At 43.1% G+C, this 16,233-nt stretch overlaps 1 protein-coding gene across 2 annotated transcripts in view; it reads left to right on the plus strand.

Moving 5' to 3' along the window:
- The window catches only part of SLC4A8 (solute carrier family 4 member 8), a 69,652-nt gene that overhangs the window by 24,991 nt on the left and 28,428 nt on the right, over window positions 1–16,233 (plus strand). For both annotated transcript variants that reach the window (XM_081061196.1, XM_081061195.1), the window contains exons 6-14: window positions 1,609–1,797; window positions 2,859–2,950; window positions 4,261–4,418; window positions 5,307–5,394; window positions 6,371–6,517; window positions 7,337–7,437; window positions 12,936–13,110; window positions 13,717–13,850; window positions 14,598–14,843. In XM_081061196.1, coding sequence (XP_080917322.1) covers window positions 1,609–1,797; window positions 2,859–2,950; window positions 4,261–4,418; window positions 5,307–5,394; window positions 6,371–6,517; window positions 7,337–7,437; window positions 12,936–13,110; window positions 13,717–13,850; window positions 14,598–14,843 — 1,330 coding nt within the window. The remainder of the gene's footprint in view (window positions 1–1,608; window positions 1,798–2,858; window positions 2,951–4,260; window positions 4,419–5,306; window positions 5,395–6,370; window positions 6,518–7,336; window positions 7,438–12,935; window positions 13,111–13,716; window positions 13,851–14,597; window positions 14,844–16,233) is intronic.

The following is a 16,233-nucleotide window of genomic DNA, read 5'->3' on the forward strand; positions in this document are numbered from 1 at the left end:
CTTCAGCAAGATATGAAGGGGAGATGTCTGATGGAGTTTCCGGAGTGGTTGAGTGTTAAGTTACTATATTTTGGGAATGGAGTTTGGGAAACACCTGGGTGCGTGTGAAGATTTTTCCCTCAGCCTGGCTCAATTTGGATGGACAGGTTAAATAAGGATTTCTCCAAAATTTTCTCCATTTTTGGTATCCAAGTAATTCTGCCTCTCCGGGATCACATGGGGACCCGAAGGGGGGGCCATCACTGATGGGATGGATCCTGTGTCCCTCCAAAGACTCTAGGGAAAAGTTATTCCTTGCTGCTTCCAGCTTCCAGCTGGGCTGCTGTTCCTTAGCTCACAGCCTCATAACTCCACGTGCCTCTGCCTTCACATGGACTTCTCATCTGTGTCTCTCTTATAAAGATATTTGTCAGTATCATCCAGTATCATCTCCTCTCGAGATCCTTAATTACATCTGCAAAGACCCTTTTTACAAATAAGATCACTTTCACAGGTCTAGGGGTTAGTACACAGATGAATCTTTTTGGGGGCCACCATTAACCCACTACAAAAAGAGGGGAGAGACTTTCAATTCATTAGTGTCAATTGTTGCAAAGAGGTCAGGTTAGGTAAGGACTAGAAATATCCATCAGATTTAGCAACTGGAAGGTTATTGATGATTATATCAAAAGCACTTTCACTGAGGTAGCCAAATTACAGGGAGCTGAGACATTTTTGTTTTGAGAAGTTTAAGAGATAGGAGAGAGAGAGAGAGACAGAGAGGAGGCATTAGATAAAGGGGGATTGGGTTAGATATTCTTTTTTTTTTTTTCCAAGATGAAGGATCCTGAAACGTGTTTATAATATGGGGGCAAGGAACCAATCGATATAAAAGCTAAAGAGAGAGAAATACGGTTCTTTGGCTTGAATATTCAAAATAGATTTTATTTATTAATTGATATCGGCACTCCAACAGTCATGGATGAAGTTGGAGTTGAGAATATGTGGACGTTTTGGGGGGACCTGAGGGGATGTGTATATATAGGGTTGAAGTAAAACTGCCATGGGGCTCCACAGTTGGTTCCCAATGTATTCATGTTAGTGATGAATCACAGCAACGTTACAATTTTGGAAGAAGGGAATATAGAGGAACTTCGGCAGATGACAGAACACATGGGTAATATTGTGGGCTTTTGAGTCAGACAGTCTTGGGTTGGAATCCCAGCTCTGCACCTTACTAGCTATGAGACCTTGAGAAATTTTGTAATGTTTAGACCTCAGTTTCCTGATCTATAAAAATTGTTATAGTACCAGCCACTTCTCAGAGTTTTTATAAGGATTAGATTAGAAAATCTATGTAACGTTTATCGTATAGTTCCTGGCACATACTAAGTGCTCAGTAGTTTCTATTTCTAGTATTAATAACTTGCTGTACGAATAAAGTATAACTCATCACAGCAGCTCTCTTCAGATAGCTCTTCCAGGCACTGACGCAGGAATTGTACCTCAGTGACCCTTGTTGAACTGCTTCCCCCAACTCCGTGCCCCTCACCTGACCCCACCTGGCATTGGCCTCATTGGGTCCATGGCTCATCAGTTTGAGCATTCATGTTAGCGTCTGTTTTCCAGACCTGGTTCTGGACCAGCAGGAACTGTTCAGTGACCTGAATGACAGCGTGAGGGTTAAAGTACGGGAAGCTCTTCTCAAAAAGCATCATCATCAAAATGAAAAGAAGAGAAATAACCTCATTCCCATTGTTCGCTCCTTTGCTGAGGTTGGGAAGAAGCAATCTGATCCACATTCGATGGATAAAAATGGTAAGATTATTAGGAGTGACTGTTTCTCTTTTTTTATTAGTAAGACATTAAGGAACTAGCTGGAGATACTAAGTTACTAGAGGATAGAGCTATAATAATCTGCTTCCATAGTCACTTAGATACTGTACTTTTTGGTGATTGGCAAGTGGGTAGCTGAGAGTGGCGACCATGTCTCGTCACTAGGGCGCATGCCTCAGATGGACCTCAGTGGACTCAGGCTGAGAGGTTTGTGCCCCAGAGTGGCCTCAGGACTCATGTAGATTTTGGGAGACATCCCTATTGGAGATAATTTGGGGCAAGAGGAGGTCAGCTGGAGCTTTCTTGGAGTATAGAAATGTCTTAGATTAGGGAGGCAAAGTAGAGCAGTGTGGACTCTTGAGTCAGACTTCTACGCTTGAGATTCTGGCTTCACCACTTGCAAAGTGTGTAACCTTGGCTGACCTTCTCGACCTCTTGAAGTCTCATTTCCTCCTCGTAAAAGAAGGATAATGCTAGGATTTACTCCATAAGTTTCTTGTGAGCCTTCAATAACTTAATCCACATAAAGCCCTTAGCCAGGTGCATGGTGGGTTTTGAGCACTCACTGAATTTTCAGCGGCTGATTGGTCAGGCAGGACCGGATCTATGTTGATCTCTCCCTGTCCCCACATTTACTGGATCACAGTGTGCAGGGGATATGCCTGTGAATCTGTACATTTGCAAAGTTCTTCATAGGATTCTCTGATGTACATTTCTGGTGAAGGATTACTACCTTAATAGAAGAAGAAAAGAGGATTACAGAGTGTTCAGGAAGAAGGTACAGGAGTAGTAAGACCTCTGTCTTTCCTTTACCACTATCGAGTACACAAGGAGTGGGTTCAAGGAGTGGGCGTGTGTGGGTTCTAGCTTCTTAGTCATCTTAAGCTCTTCCTTCTGCGGCCTTTGCAGGCTATAGTCAGAGCCGAACGATGATGGATGAGGGCTGTTAGAATGGGAAAGGGCAGTGCTCGCTTCGGCAGCACATATACTAGAATGGGAAAGAGCAGGGACTCAGAGAATTCTGTTTGATTTTCTCCAAATAGGTCAAACTCTGTCTCCTCAGTCTGTTCCAACTACAAATCTTGAAGTAAAAAATGGAGTGAATTGTGACCACAGCCCTGTGGATTTAAGTAAGGTGAGCAGAGACATAGGAAGTTGGCTTATAGGCCTAAGAGTATTTCTAGTGGAACGCAGAGTCCAGTTGCTGGAAGCTGGGTAAGCTTTGGTATTTTGACACCTTTTCTCCAAGACCAGAACCCCTTCTACAGGAAAGGAGGCCCATCTGCTTATGTCTTCTCCCTTTGACACCAGCCTGGATGGGACTGACTCACAAGTTTGGTCCATCAGATTCAACATGCTGAAACTTAGACTGGCCTCAGATGATACTCCCTGACACAGACCTCCTGATTTTTCAGAATTATTTTTGGGTATCTGCTTTCCAGCAGCTCCTTCTCACCTCCAACGGTTTTGCTAAAACTATATTTTTGCTACTGTCTCCTAAAACTACTTCGTGGTTGAAACTTTTTTGGAGACTGTGATTTTAGTATTCAAGGCCTTCCGTAGTTGCAGTGCCTTATTGTAATTTCTCGTTCAAGCCTGGATCTCCTGCCTCCAGCCTCTTCTTGCCATGGTCTAGCCTTGACACTGTCTTTCTAAAGCGCAGATAATGTCAGGTCACTTCTCTGCTTATAAGGCAGGGAGCCTTATAAAAACCGGAAACCTCTGACAGAACATTCAAGTTTTATTTTTCTAAATTGTTTTTTATTTTTCAATTACGGTTGACATACAATACTATATTAGTTTCAGGTGTACAACAGAGTGATTAGACATTTAAAAATTTATGAAGTGCTCACCCTGGTAAATCCAGTGCCCATCTGACACCATACAGAATTATTACAATATTATTGACTCTATTCCCTACGTTGTACTTCACATCCCTGTAACTACCAATTTGAACTTCTTAATCCCTTCACTTTTCTCACTCATCCCCTTCAACTCCCCTCCCATCTGGCAACCCTCAAAATGTTCTCTGTACCTATGAGTTTCTGTTTGGTTTGTTTGTTTATTTTGTGTTTTAGATTCCATATATAAGGCATTAAGTATTTTAAAAATAGAAAACAATTGACCTAGAACTTCAAGAACATTTTGTCTTTGAGGAAACATGATGTAATAAAATTCAAATCTGAGCATCTGGATTTAAATTCTCTTAAAAGCTCTGCCATCTCAGGCAAGTCAACTTCATCTCTCTTGGTCTCAGTGGCTTCATTTTTTAAAATGAAAAATGGAGCTAATATGACCTATGTTATCCACCTTACCGAGTTTTTGTAAGGATCCACTGAAGTAGGGTAAGAAAACATTTGTTAAATCATACAGTGACATATGAATGTAAGGCATTAGGAGAGTGAGTGATGTTTGAGGTTGTCAGAGGTCCTTTTGGACTTTCAGGTGGACCTTCACTTTATGAAAAAAATTCCCACGGGGGCAGAGGCCTCAAACGTCCTGGTTGGCGAGGTGGATACCCTGGACCGCCCCATCGTTGCCTTCGTGAGGCTGTCTCCAGCTGTTCTTCTCTCAGGCCTGACAGAAGTGCCCATCCCAACAAGGTAAAGACAAAGACAGCAACTCAGTGCATTCTGCCCAAAACACAGATGTATGTGAGCTCCGGGGAAACAAACCAGCTAACGCCAAAAGATAGCATTAATGAATTTTGGGAATGCTGTTTAAAATTCAGCAGTGTCTCACTGGGGTATATTTGATTAACTTCCATGAAGAAGAATTCTAAGACTGCTAAGGTTATGACTGCACAGTACCTGCAACCTTGGAAATGGAGAACTGAAGAGCATTCAAAGGGCATAGCCTGGGCTTGTCACTTGTTATGATGAGACGCCTAGCTTATTCTCCTAGTTCTACACAACCGTATCCCAGGGAAATGTCTCCGAGCACAGGCATTGATGTCTCTTTCCACAGTTCTGGCAGGATTTGTTTGGCTGGCAGACATATCCACGTTCGTTCCAAAGGCTATTCATATGCTCTGAAGGTGGCGATTCAGGTGACTCAGAGCCTCATTAATTACGGAGCATTCAGATGTCCAGAGCACAATTTAGACTCCTCTCCAGGGCTTGAGAATTTCAACTTCCTTATTCCTTTCCTTTCCCCATCATTTTCTTATGAGAGCAATGAATGAGATTCAGATAACCTTGAATTTACACTATAATGCCATGTTTTGAAAAAGCAAGAAATTGTGTCTATGGAAACCCTAAGAATTACAACCACATTATTGAATGGAGTCATACAGATAGCTTCCAGTGACCATAGTTGCGCTATTAGGTCAAGGCAACTTGTATTGCTCCATCATTAGTCTGCCTCCCTTTATTGAAGGTACCGTGATGATTTCTGTGTGATAGGAGAGAGAAATGTTCTGTTCAGAGAGGAGTAAGATGCCACTTCTTTATGTTTACTCACATACTTTTGCCTTTTGTGTGTGTTGCCAGATTTTTGTTTATCCTGTTGGGTCCAGTAGGGAAAGGTCAGCAGTACCATGAGATTGGCAGATCCATGGCCACCATCATGACAGATGAGGTACGCACCCCTTCTGTTTTTCATTCATTCATCTCATAAATATTTATTGAGTTTTTGCTCTGTGCCCGGCACTGTGCTAGTTGTTGGGGATAAAATCATTGCAATCGCAACGTCTGCTGGGGAGCAGCTCAGGTCACTTCTCTGAATGCTTCTTGTGGGAGGACTGAGCCCTCTGGGAGACTTTTCTTCCTATGTCATCTCTCCCTTTTTGAATAATCAAGGATGCAGACAAATATTTTTCTGGGAAAATAATTATTGCCAAGTAGGATACCTAGACAGAAAGATATTAAGGCTGACTTAACTTTCTGGAGAAGACAGTTAATTAAATGCATCCAACCTATTTACATAAAAAACCTCAGTCCTGTTCCACATAAATGAGACCAGTTTGTATGAGTCAGGGGTTTGCACTCGGCACTGTAATGTAAATGTACCAAGGCAACCAGACATTTTGGCTGCCGTGGTGATGAACCCCCACTGTATCCCCTGGTGAAGACTGCACTGTTCATGTAAGTTGCAAAGCAAGACTTTCAAGGCATATGTCTTAGCAGGATGAGGGAGATGGGGCTGGGTTTTGTCAGCGCTCTTGGACTGGAAAGCTTATTTCACTGAGGACGACCTTCATTAGTAATTCTATCCATAATTCAACCATTATGATTAGGAAATTTTCCATGCATCTTGCCTTTTATTCCATTCTTTGAGGAGATAACAGAAGTCAACATCCGTAGAGTCATGTCTTATCTCTCTTTATACTAGTAGACACATACTTACGTAGTTCTTTTTGCTCCATCTCATCTTTAGGTTCATTTTTTGTTTCTTAGGTTCATTAGCACTTTCCTAAGTGCTAGTTTTCCACATTTCAGGTCCCCATGACAGAGATGAAAATCAAGAGGTTGTATCTATCTTTCACCGTATCCATTGGTGATTGTTTTAAGTAAAGTCATTTTCAGCTTTCCTGAGGGTTTTTTCTTCTCTGTAGATTTTTCACGATGTGGCATATAAGGCAAAAGAGCGAGATGATCTCCTGGCGGGGATTGATGAGTTCCTCGACCAGGTGACGGTGCTCCCCCCAGGGGAGTGGGACCCCTCCATTAGAATTGAGCCACCAAAAAACGTCCCTTCCCAGGTAAAGTATGCACATTAGTCAGTAGTGGCTTAGTGTCACTTACTGAGTGCTTACCGTGGATAAAGAAAAGACTGTGTTGGGTACATGCTAAATAAATTGGAACATAGCCCTGATTTGGGGCACCGAGAATGTCAGAACAGTAATAAGAGATGAATATGTAATAACTCAGGTTGGCTCAGGTGGTAGGGTCAGTCAGGATTACCTGGGATGAAGAGTAAGCCAACTCTGAAGGACTGATGTGGAATGACGGAGAGGAGAGGGAAACACATTTCTTGGTAGTATGTCATGAACGAAGCCATTAAATGAAAAGAGCAAATTGTATATAGAGAGCAAATAGAGTTCCCCTTTTCTGACAGGTCAAAGATGGGAAGGGTACTCCTACTGTGCCCTAGACACTAGGCCAGATGCTTTACACGTGCGAATTCAATCTTCTCAGCAACTAGGCATTGTTAGCCTCAGTTTTACAAATGAGGAATAAAACTATCTTCAAGGTTTAAAGTAAAGTAAGATTGCACAGAGGCAGATTTGACATTGGAATTTAGGTCATATCTGATGCCAAAGCCTCCATTTTTCTGTTTCTGGGCAAGGCAGAGTTAGGAGACAGGTACTAGTAGAGGGGAAGAGAAATTATATATTGTTGTTTTCAGGAAAGTCAATAAACTGCCCCAAATCAGTAAATGCATTTGAAAGCTACAAACAACTTGGATATTTTTTATCTGCTTTTGGATTATTTTACTACCACCACCCCCCCGGCCCCCCCTTAAGGAAGGACAGAATAGATGTCTGATTTTACTAATTTTGTGGTCTTTCTGTTAAAAGGAGAAAAGGAAAATGCCTGGAGTACCAAATGGAAACATTTGCCACATAGAACCAGAACCACATGGGGGCCACAGCGGGCCAGAACTTCAACGCACCGGGCGGTAAGTTCTGGGCTATTTCACAGCTGATACAGCTTGCTGGGCAGAAGTCATGTAAAGGAATGAGTCGTCCTCTTTGCTTATAGCCTTCTTCTCTGTAGTGTCTTAATTGGCTGGGAATGATTTTTCAAATGGAACCACTGACTATGAGTATTATGAATATATCACATATTGTATCCATTCAAGTTTCTCAAATCACTGCCATATTCTGTCTCACCTCCAGTACTTCCTACACAATGTTCCCTCTAATTTGAACACACGTCCCCTTCTTCATCTCCTGGCTAACCTGCTGTTTATCCTTTGTCTCAGCTTAGGTGTCACTTCCTTTGGAAAATCTTCCAGGACTCTGTATAGATGAGGTTAGGTGTTCCTGCTGTGTGCTGCTACAGCTCCGAGCTCTCTCTCCTGCCCACCCGCCACCCTCCCCCCAGCCCGGGTAGAGCCCTTATCATACTTTATTATTATTGCTTGATTCGTTGTTTTTCTTTATGGAATGTTTGCTCCCTCAGGGCAGGGACCCCATTATATTCCTAGTACCCAGAACAGTGCCCTGCATAGAGCAGGTATTTAATATCTGATGAATGAATGAATGAATGAATGAATGAATGCTTTTAGAATGATGCCTGTTCAGTAACATGAATGGACTAAGTGTGGATAAATATTGAGTGATTATTTTAAGAAACTTCCGTAGGGTAGGAAAATATGTGCTATTTTAGGCGTGTGTCTCAGAATAGGCAATCTACTCTTCTAGGCCAAATTTTAAGGAGTGATGTCCAAGGAGGAGTTTCTCTATGATAGGTGAGGGAACAGATCCCCAGACTAGGAGGTTTTATTTGCCAGGTAGGAAGATGGTAAAAGAGGATGATATTTTGGGTTGGAGTGACATTTAGAGGTGTCCCCCAGATTGTGGGAGAAGGTCGAGACTATGGTTCTGGCTCTGTAAGTTGTGCTTGTGTCTAAGAAGGATCTGCTGGTTGGAGATTCTCAGGACAGGACTCAGGTCATGGAAAGAAGCTCTTAACACCCTCTACTCCCTTGCTTTCACTTTATTATTTCCTCCTTGCTTAAAGTTGTTTTCCTTATTTTTCCATCCTTCGTATCCTACCCAATGGAAACCCAAGGCTTTTTTTGAATTATGGAGAGTGATTTCTTTTTCCATTCTTGGAAATTCAGGGAGAGGAAATGAGAGGAGACTGAGAAGCAGGAGAGAATGGCACTCAACTAGCAGTTTCCTGATAGGGGAGTGTATTTCCTTGTTGGAGGAATGCATTTGAGAATGGGGAAAGATAAGGGAGGCATCACTGGAGGAAAGGAGGAGTCCTTTGATGGAAGGGGTCACCAAAAAGAGGGAGCAACCTTTAAGAGGAAGCTTAACGTTTTCTTTAAAGTTGGGAGGGGGCTGAGTTGGGTGGAAAGGCCTGGTATTGAGAGGCAGTTCAAGGGAAACATGTGTCCTCAGAATAGATTCCAGGACCGAGACTGTCTTAGAGGAGATGGTGTTTTTTAAGGGAAAGTGTCTTGGGTACGGATTTGATAGTATTTCAGAGTTATGATTTATTTTTTGAATATAAAGTGTCCACACCCTCGGATTTAGAATTTGAAAGCAGTAGAAATGAGGGCAACAAGTTTCCTCCAAACGGATAATCCATGCAGAGGTCAGATTTCAGGTTTCTTTTGGTGTCAAAGAGAGGAGAATAAACTAGGGTCCCAGGCCTTTTGGGAAGGGGTCACTCATAATCAGTTTCATGTAGGAGTTTGGAAGATCATTAGATTGGATCTCAACAGTTATAAAATCGCGCAAATGGTGCCTGACAGCCCGGAAAACCCCGTGTAGCCAGGAGCGTCAAATGTTCAATCCCCAATGCCGAATACCTTTACTCACAAATGCAAATGGGATTTGAGGAAGTCTTCCCATAATGTCACGGTAGGAACTTCTGGAGTTGCCAAAGGTGAAAGGAAGGGTTATCTGGGCTCAGAGCCTAGTTCTGCTTGGGGTGTGGGAGATACTTCCTCTTCCTGAACTCCTGATGTTTTCCTCTGAGCCCTTTGTAAAAGACTTCAAGACACAGGGCCTTCCTCCCATTGGAGCCTTTTAGGCCAGGTGACCTATGTGTCAGGGACCATAGTTCCATGCCAGCTGTGGCCCCTTCCCCAATCTCAAATTACATAGTGGGTGAATGTGAACCTTTCAAAGCAGATTGACATCCTAGAACTTTCTGGACCCTCTTGGACTGCACGGACTAAAAGTAAATTAGCCTGGGTTTTATTAATCTAATTCTTCACACCTTTAGTTGTGTTTCTTTGAGGGAGTGCACAACCTGGGGCAAAACTTGGAGACTTAGGGGACATTATCCTCGTTGGATGGAGCCGTATTTGAAGATGTGAGAGCATAGACTCGAAGAAGGAGGGAAAGGAGACAAAGTGGAACATACTCATAGTACTTTGAGTTCTGTTACCTGGCCTGCCAGGCCAGGGCTCAGACAGGGTCGTGGACCTCCCTGACACTGATACCAATACATTCCCATACGTAACTGTATGTACTTTACTGGTGATGCCACTTTGGGGAAGGGTTAATGAGAAAAAGAATCAGGAGCTGTTATCTCGATGATCCCCACACACGTCAGACGGGTTTCTTCCAGAGCACACCAGACCAATGGCTGGCTCGCCTGTCCCTAAAGCCCCCAGGAAGGGCTCCCTAAGTCAGTGCTTCGGAGCCCAGTGACCCTGTACATGGGTAGGTCCTTTCTTGCATCAACCTTAAATTTGTATCCCGGTGTGCCTCCTGCCTCACCCCAACCCACGTGAACATTAAGTGTAGCGTGGAAAGGGAAAGGAACTCTCCAACGTGGAGAGAAGCCTCCGTGTCTGATAAATGTCTGTGGTAGATGTGCAGTGATGGGCTGATTTTATGCGTGAGTGGCTGGTATGTGGCTGGCTCCATAAACAGTGTTCAGAAATTATTTTATAGTTATACCATCAATAAGAGCCTCGAATCTTTTCTCTCCCCTTTAAATCACTGCTAGGCAGGCAGAGGTCCGCCCTGTCTACGGCTTCTCATAAATCCATTTCACATAAATCTTTTGTCTGTTACTCACAGACGTTCCTCCCTGAATGCTCCTCCTGCGTCCAAGGGCCGACCAGTCATGGCAGCACCTCACTGGGTTGAGGCTCATAATTGCAGAGGGAGATTTTCCTCCCAGAATAATACCCTTCAGAGGAAGGTCACTGGTGATTAAGAGGTGATATTCACATGGTACTGAGATGCTTGTTGGCTAAGGACCCAGAAACACTTGAGTCTTGCCCCAGACTAATTGCAGCTACCTGTAAGTTCCTTAAGTGGCTATTTACCGAGAGAAGAATGCAAGAAGAAACACTTTATTACAAACTGGAGCCTTGGTCCCAAAACCTGAGGTGGATCTCTGGTGCTCTAGGTTAGATGCTGTCCCAGCTCCTTACTTACTCTAGATGTGCCGGACAGGCGTTTCAAACCAGAACAGGTCACCAGGCTGGCTCTGCCTCTCCCCCTAAGCCTAGATCCAGATCGTGATGTTACCGCTGTACGTTGAGGAAGGGTGAATCCCAACTACACCCACCCAAACCAGAGGAAGAGAGCAGAACCGCGTCTGCCCTGTATCCTCCTGCGCGCCCACTGTACCTGGCCAGATGAGAGTGTTTTCGAATGGAGAAAGTTTGTTGTGTCTTCTCCCCGGGATATAGGCCCCAGACCTTGGCCCACCTCCAGGCTCCTAAGCAGAGAGAAAGAAAAAAAAAAGCTGGCCAAGCCTCCTTCCATGAGAGAGGAGGTTTTTAAAAAAGCTTTTTGTTGTAGACAATTTCAACATACAAACAGGAGATAGGATGTATAAGGAACCCCCATGTGTCCGTCAACAGGTATCAACATTTTGCCAAACTTTTTTCATCTATTTCTCCTCACTTAATTGTTTTATTTTATGTTTTCTAGATTATTTTAAACCAAATCACCGGTAGCATGTCCTTTTACCTGTTACCACTTCAGTATGTATCTTTGTTTGACAAGGATATTTTATAAAACAACTATCATGCCATTATTAAATGTAACAAAAGAAACTAATTCTTTAAGTTGTGTAATGCTCACCCCATATTCAACTTTTTGTGATTGCCTTCGCAATATCTTTTTAGAGTTCATCTGTTTGACATTGCATTTGGTTATTGTTCCCATTCTGTAACAGCCCTCCCTCTTTTTGTTCTATGCCATCGATTTGTAGAAGAAACCAGGCAATCTCTTCCTGTAGAATGCTGAGTGGCTCTTTTTGTTACTCACCTAACAACGTTCACCGTAGTGCAGTGACTCCACTCTCAGAAAAAGTAACTTAGTCTGGGAACACTACTCCTTGGTGTGTGATATTTGTTCTTTTTTTGGCGGGCGGTGGGGGGAGAGGATAGAATATCTTGTTCTTGACCTGTCTCATCCTTAGGAAGTTAGAGATGGGTCCTGCCACCAAGTCCTGTTGATTCTAGCTCCTGATTAGCCCTTGAACCCATCCACTTCTCACCCCAATCCAGTGTATCCAGTCTTGCCCCATATTCCATCCATTACACCCCCCTTCCAGAGTGATCCTTGCAGAATGCATGTGTAATTATGTCACTCCCCTGTTTACAATCCTTCAGTTGACTTGACGTGCCATTAGGATAAAGTTCTAATTCCTTAAAACAATTTACAGGGCCCTTCGTGACTCAGCTTTTCCAGCTTCTCCAGCCTCGGCTGTTGGTCCTGGCCTCTCACACTGTCTTATCCGGCCATATGTCTTTCAGTACGATGACCCGCCACGCTCTCTCACCTCTAGGTATCACCATGCTAGCACCTCTGCCTCATCAGGCTAACTCCTGGGCCGTTCTCAGAGTCCCCACTGGAATGCCGTTCTGTGCTGCCATGGCACCCTCACAGCACTGCCTGTCTCCTGCACTGGACCTTTGGTTCTGAGAGAAGGGCTATGTTTGTCTTGCTCACTGCTGTATCTCCAGTACCTGGCGCAGTGCCAGACACAAAGTATTTGCTGCTCCTTACCAACTGTATGAAAGAGTTATTATGCTAATCTCTCAAGAGTAAGATGGATAATTGTTCAGAGTAGGAAAGTGCATGTGAAGGAGGCTTTTTATCTAGAAGAGATGTAATAAAACTATTTTAATACCCTTAATTGATTTTGTACATTTCCTCCTAATAGTTCAAAATTTGAAGTTTGAAGCTAATACTTAATTTCATATTAATTTTTTAGAACTTTTTATTGACTGGTTAATATGCACACCCAAATTAAATCTTTTTATGCTGGGGATAATCATTCCAATTCTTGCCCTTGGTTGCAAATAGAGTCTGTGCTGACCCCAGGTAAATCTCTTGTACTTGGGGTCAAATTGAAGCCAAAATATCCATGCAGAGCACAGTTGAAGTGCTTTTAAATGTGGGCGGCTCATATGTGTCCGTGGAAGAGGGACAGTGTTAGATGTCATCTGCCATGTTTCCACAGGCTCTTTGGGGGCTTGGTGCTGGACATCAAGCGGAAGGCCCCCTGGTATTGGAGCGATTACCGGGATGCACTCAGCTTACAGTGTTTGGCCTCCTTCCTGTTCCTGTACTGTGCTTGCATGTCACCTGTCATCACCTTTGGGGGATTGCTCGGCGAAGCCACCGAGGGACGCATAGTAAGAACTTTTAACCACTTCTAATGGTCCTGAAAAAGACTTAAAATATTGTGGGGGCAGCCAAGCCCACTGTGGCGGGCGACATTCCCTGGGCGAGGACTGAGGAGATTAGAGTCTTTCTGTTGAATCACTTTGGTATCCTGACTTCCCACCACGCAGCAACACACGTCTTCCTTTAGAACAGACTCTCCTCTGCTTGCCTATCAATTTCAGTGGCTGATTGTCCAATTGAATTGCCCAGTACTCCAAGGATGGAAAACGATATATTAATGTCACTCAAAAATAAGATTTAAGGTGATTCTGCATGACAGCTTGTAGTGTGAATGGTGTCACTGTGCTTTATATGTTTAAATACTGAATTGAGTCACTGCACAGCAGGACTTAGCTAAGGAATCACATGTGGATGGATTGGGGCACCTGAATTATCAAAATGACATTCCTTTACAGGAGTATCAGACAGTGTGTACACGTCACTCTTGCTAAGATAAAATACAAGCAAGTGACTTGTCAGGACACACATGAGAGCTAAGTCAGGAGTGTACATAAACCCACGTTACTCATTCCAGATGAACTGTGGACTCAGTGATGATTTTTTCCCCCTTTCAGAGTGCCATTGAATCCTTGTTCGGAGCCTCCATGACTGGAATTGCCTATTCCTTGTTTGCGGGGCAGGCTCTCACCATCCTAGGAAGTACGGGGCCAGTGCTTGTGTTTGAAAAGATTTTGTTCAAATTCTGCAAGTAAGACATTGGGTTTTCTGAAAACTGACTGCATGTGTTATTGTGCTGTGAGGGTTGAATGTCAGGGTCCGAGGCTAGTATAAGCAGGTAAATATCCTTCGGGGTGGTAAAAACCTGAAGGAAGAACATCATTTGGTCCGTTTTCCTGCCGCCAGGTAGTACCATACCTAAAACAGCACATCTTATAGTTAAAGAGTCTGGTTAATGTCCCTCAGCCATTATTGAAATCTTGACTTTTTATCTTTAAAAATCTTTCCCTAGCTAATTCAAACTTCTCCACTTCCGTTTCAGGTCAATTTTTAGTTTGGCCTAATAGAATACCCCTTCACATTCTGGTTGCTAGTGGTGGTTGGGCTCAGCAATGCCCTTGTTTCCCTACTTTTTCTATAAAATCTTTTTTTCATTTTGTATTAGCAGTAGGAGCATATGGAACAAGGGCCAGCTCCTTTTTCTTAACTGCCAGAATAAGATCTTAATCATATTGGGCAGTCACGGCAGAAATGTGTGTGGCACAGCCCCTTCCTTCTCCACTTTCCATGTCCTCACTATGACAAGTACCACCCATGAAGCAAGCCTTTGTCACAACAGTCCCAGGGCAGCATTTAGGAGTGAAGTGCCGTCAGACTGGGGAGAAACTGGGTTGCAGTACTCGTGTAGATAATCTGAAATGAATGAACCACATTTTTGACCCGTCGCCTCTCGGTGCCATCCATTCAGGCGTTTTGATGAACTTTGGTTTTGTTTCAGAGACTACGCTCTTTCATACCTCTCCTTGCGAGCTTGTATTGGGCTGTGGACCGCCTTCCTGTGTATTGTCCTTGTAGCAACTGATGCCAGTTCCCTTGTCTGCTATATTACCCGCTTTACTGAAGAAGCGTTTGCCTCCCTGATTTGCATTATATTCATCTATGAAGCAATAGAAAAGTTGATTCACCTGGCGGAGACCTATCCCATCCACATGCACAGCCAGCTGGATCACCTGAGCCTGTATTAGTAAGTATGCTTTCTGCTGGTCTTTTTTTTTTTTTAATTGAACAAAGGGCTCGAGTTTAATGGCTGATGTAGTATGCCAGGCAGTGCTTGCAGTTTCTCTTAAGGAAGTGTCTGCGCCCCTGGGAGACAGCCCAGCTATGGATGTGGAGACTTGGAGGATTGCCAGAGGAGAACAGTCAAAATTGATGACAGAGAGGATGGACTAAGAGGGGAATTCAGAGGGGACTTGAGAATGTTTTCCAAGCCTGTCTTTTGGTCCCAGGCATTGAGACAAACATAGGCTGCAAATGTAGCAGGTAGAATTTAAGTTAGTTGTTGGGAAGAACTTATTTTCGTAAGGACTTGTGAGACCCTGGACCATGTTATCAAGATTCTCTGAAAGTATGTACAGGCGACTTGTGTGGATCATTGGGTTTGAAGTGTATTAGTAATTCCTTCCAGACCCATGGGTCTTTTACTCTGTTTCTTAAAGGTCTAGAAATCTATTTACTTACCTAGATTTCAACTAAAGACACTGTGTTTTTTTCACATGTTCAATATTTGGATCAACTGGAAAAGAAACACAGTATTTGGTTGTGTTTTCAACCATCTAGGGGAGTCTTGTCCTATAAAACAGTTCTTCTCCGGAATAATATCCTCCAAATTATGACTAAAGACCCTTATCCTCTAACTCTGTATATCCAGTTCCCTCCCTTCTGGCTGGCTGTGCATTTCTGATGTGGAGGGTCTGGTTGTGAAGAACAATTTCAACCTGAAACTGCCTGAGCAGAGAGAGCACACTGCATGGGAGACGTTTGCTAACCCCCCACCGATACACTTTTATAGATTGAAAAAAATCAGAATTCACATAACATTTGTTAGAATTTTAAAAAACTATTTTGTTATAAAATAACCATTAGAGCAGTAGGGAGTATCATTTTTGAAGCCGGGTGGATTGCCTGTTGGCATTAGAGTAAGGTTCTTTGACTTTTTTTTTTTTAAGGTTTTTTTTTTTTTTATTAGTTTCAGGTGTACAAGACAAGGTAATACTTAGACGTTCATTTATATCCCTCACACTGTGAACCCCCCTCCCCCCATCCATTATCCCTCTTTGACTTTTTAAAATTATTTATTTAACAAGTATTTGTTGAGAACCTACTATATGCCAGGCACTGTTTTAGGCCCGGGAAACATAGTGATGTACAGGCCAGACAAAGTCTCTACCCTCAAGAGTGGGAGAAGGCGGACAAAAGTGACCGGCCCTGGACTGAGGAGACTTTCGATCTGGATACTGTAATTCTTTGTTAATAAAGCCTAAGATAGTATTTTTCTTAGTTTCATTCCACTGAATTGATGTGAAGTTAGACTTTCAACTCTTTAAATGATTTTATGTTAATATGTGTGGGACTGA

The sequence above is a fragment of the Rhinolophus hipposideros genome (genome assembly GCF_964194185.1).
Source record: "Rhinolophus hipposideros genome assembly, chromosome: 9".
In the NCBI taxonomy this organism is placed as follows: Eukaryota; Metazoa; Chordata; class Mammalia; order Chiroptera; family Rhinolophidae; genus Rhinolophus; species Rhinolophus hipposideros.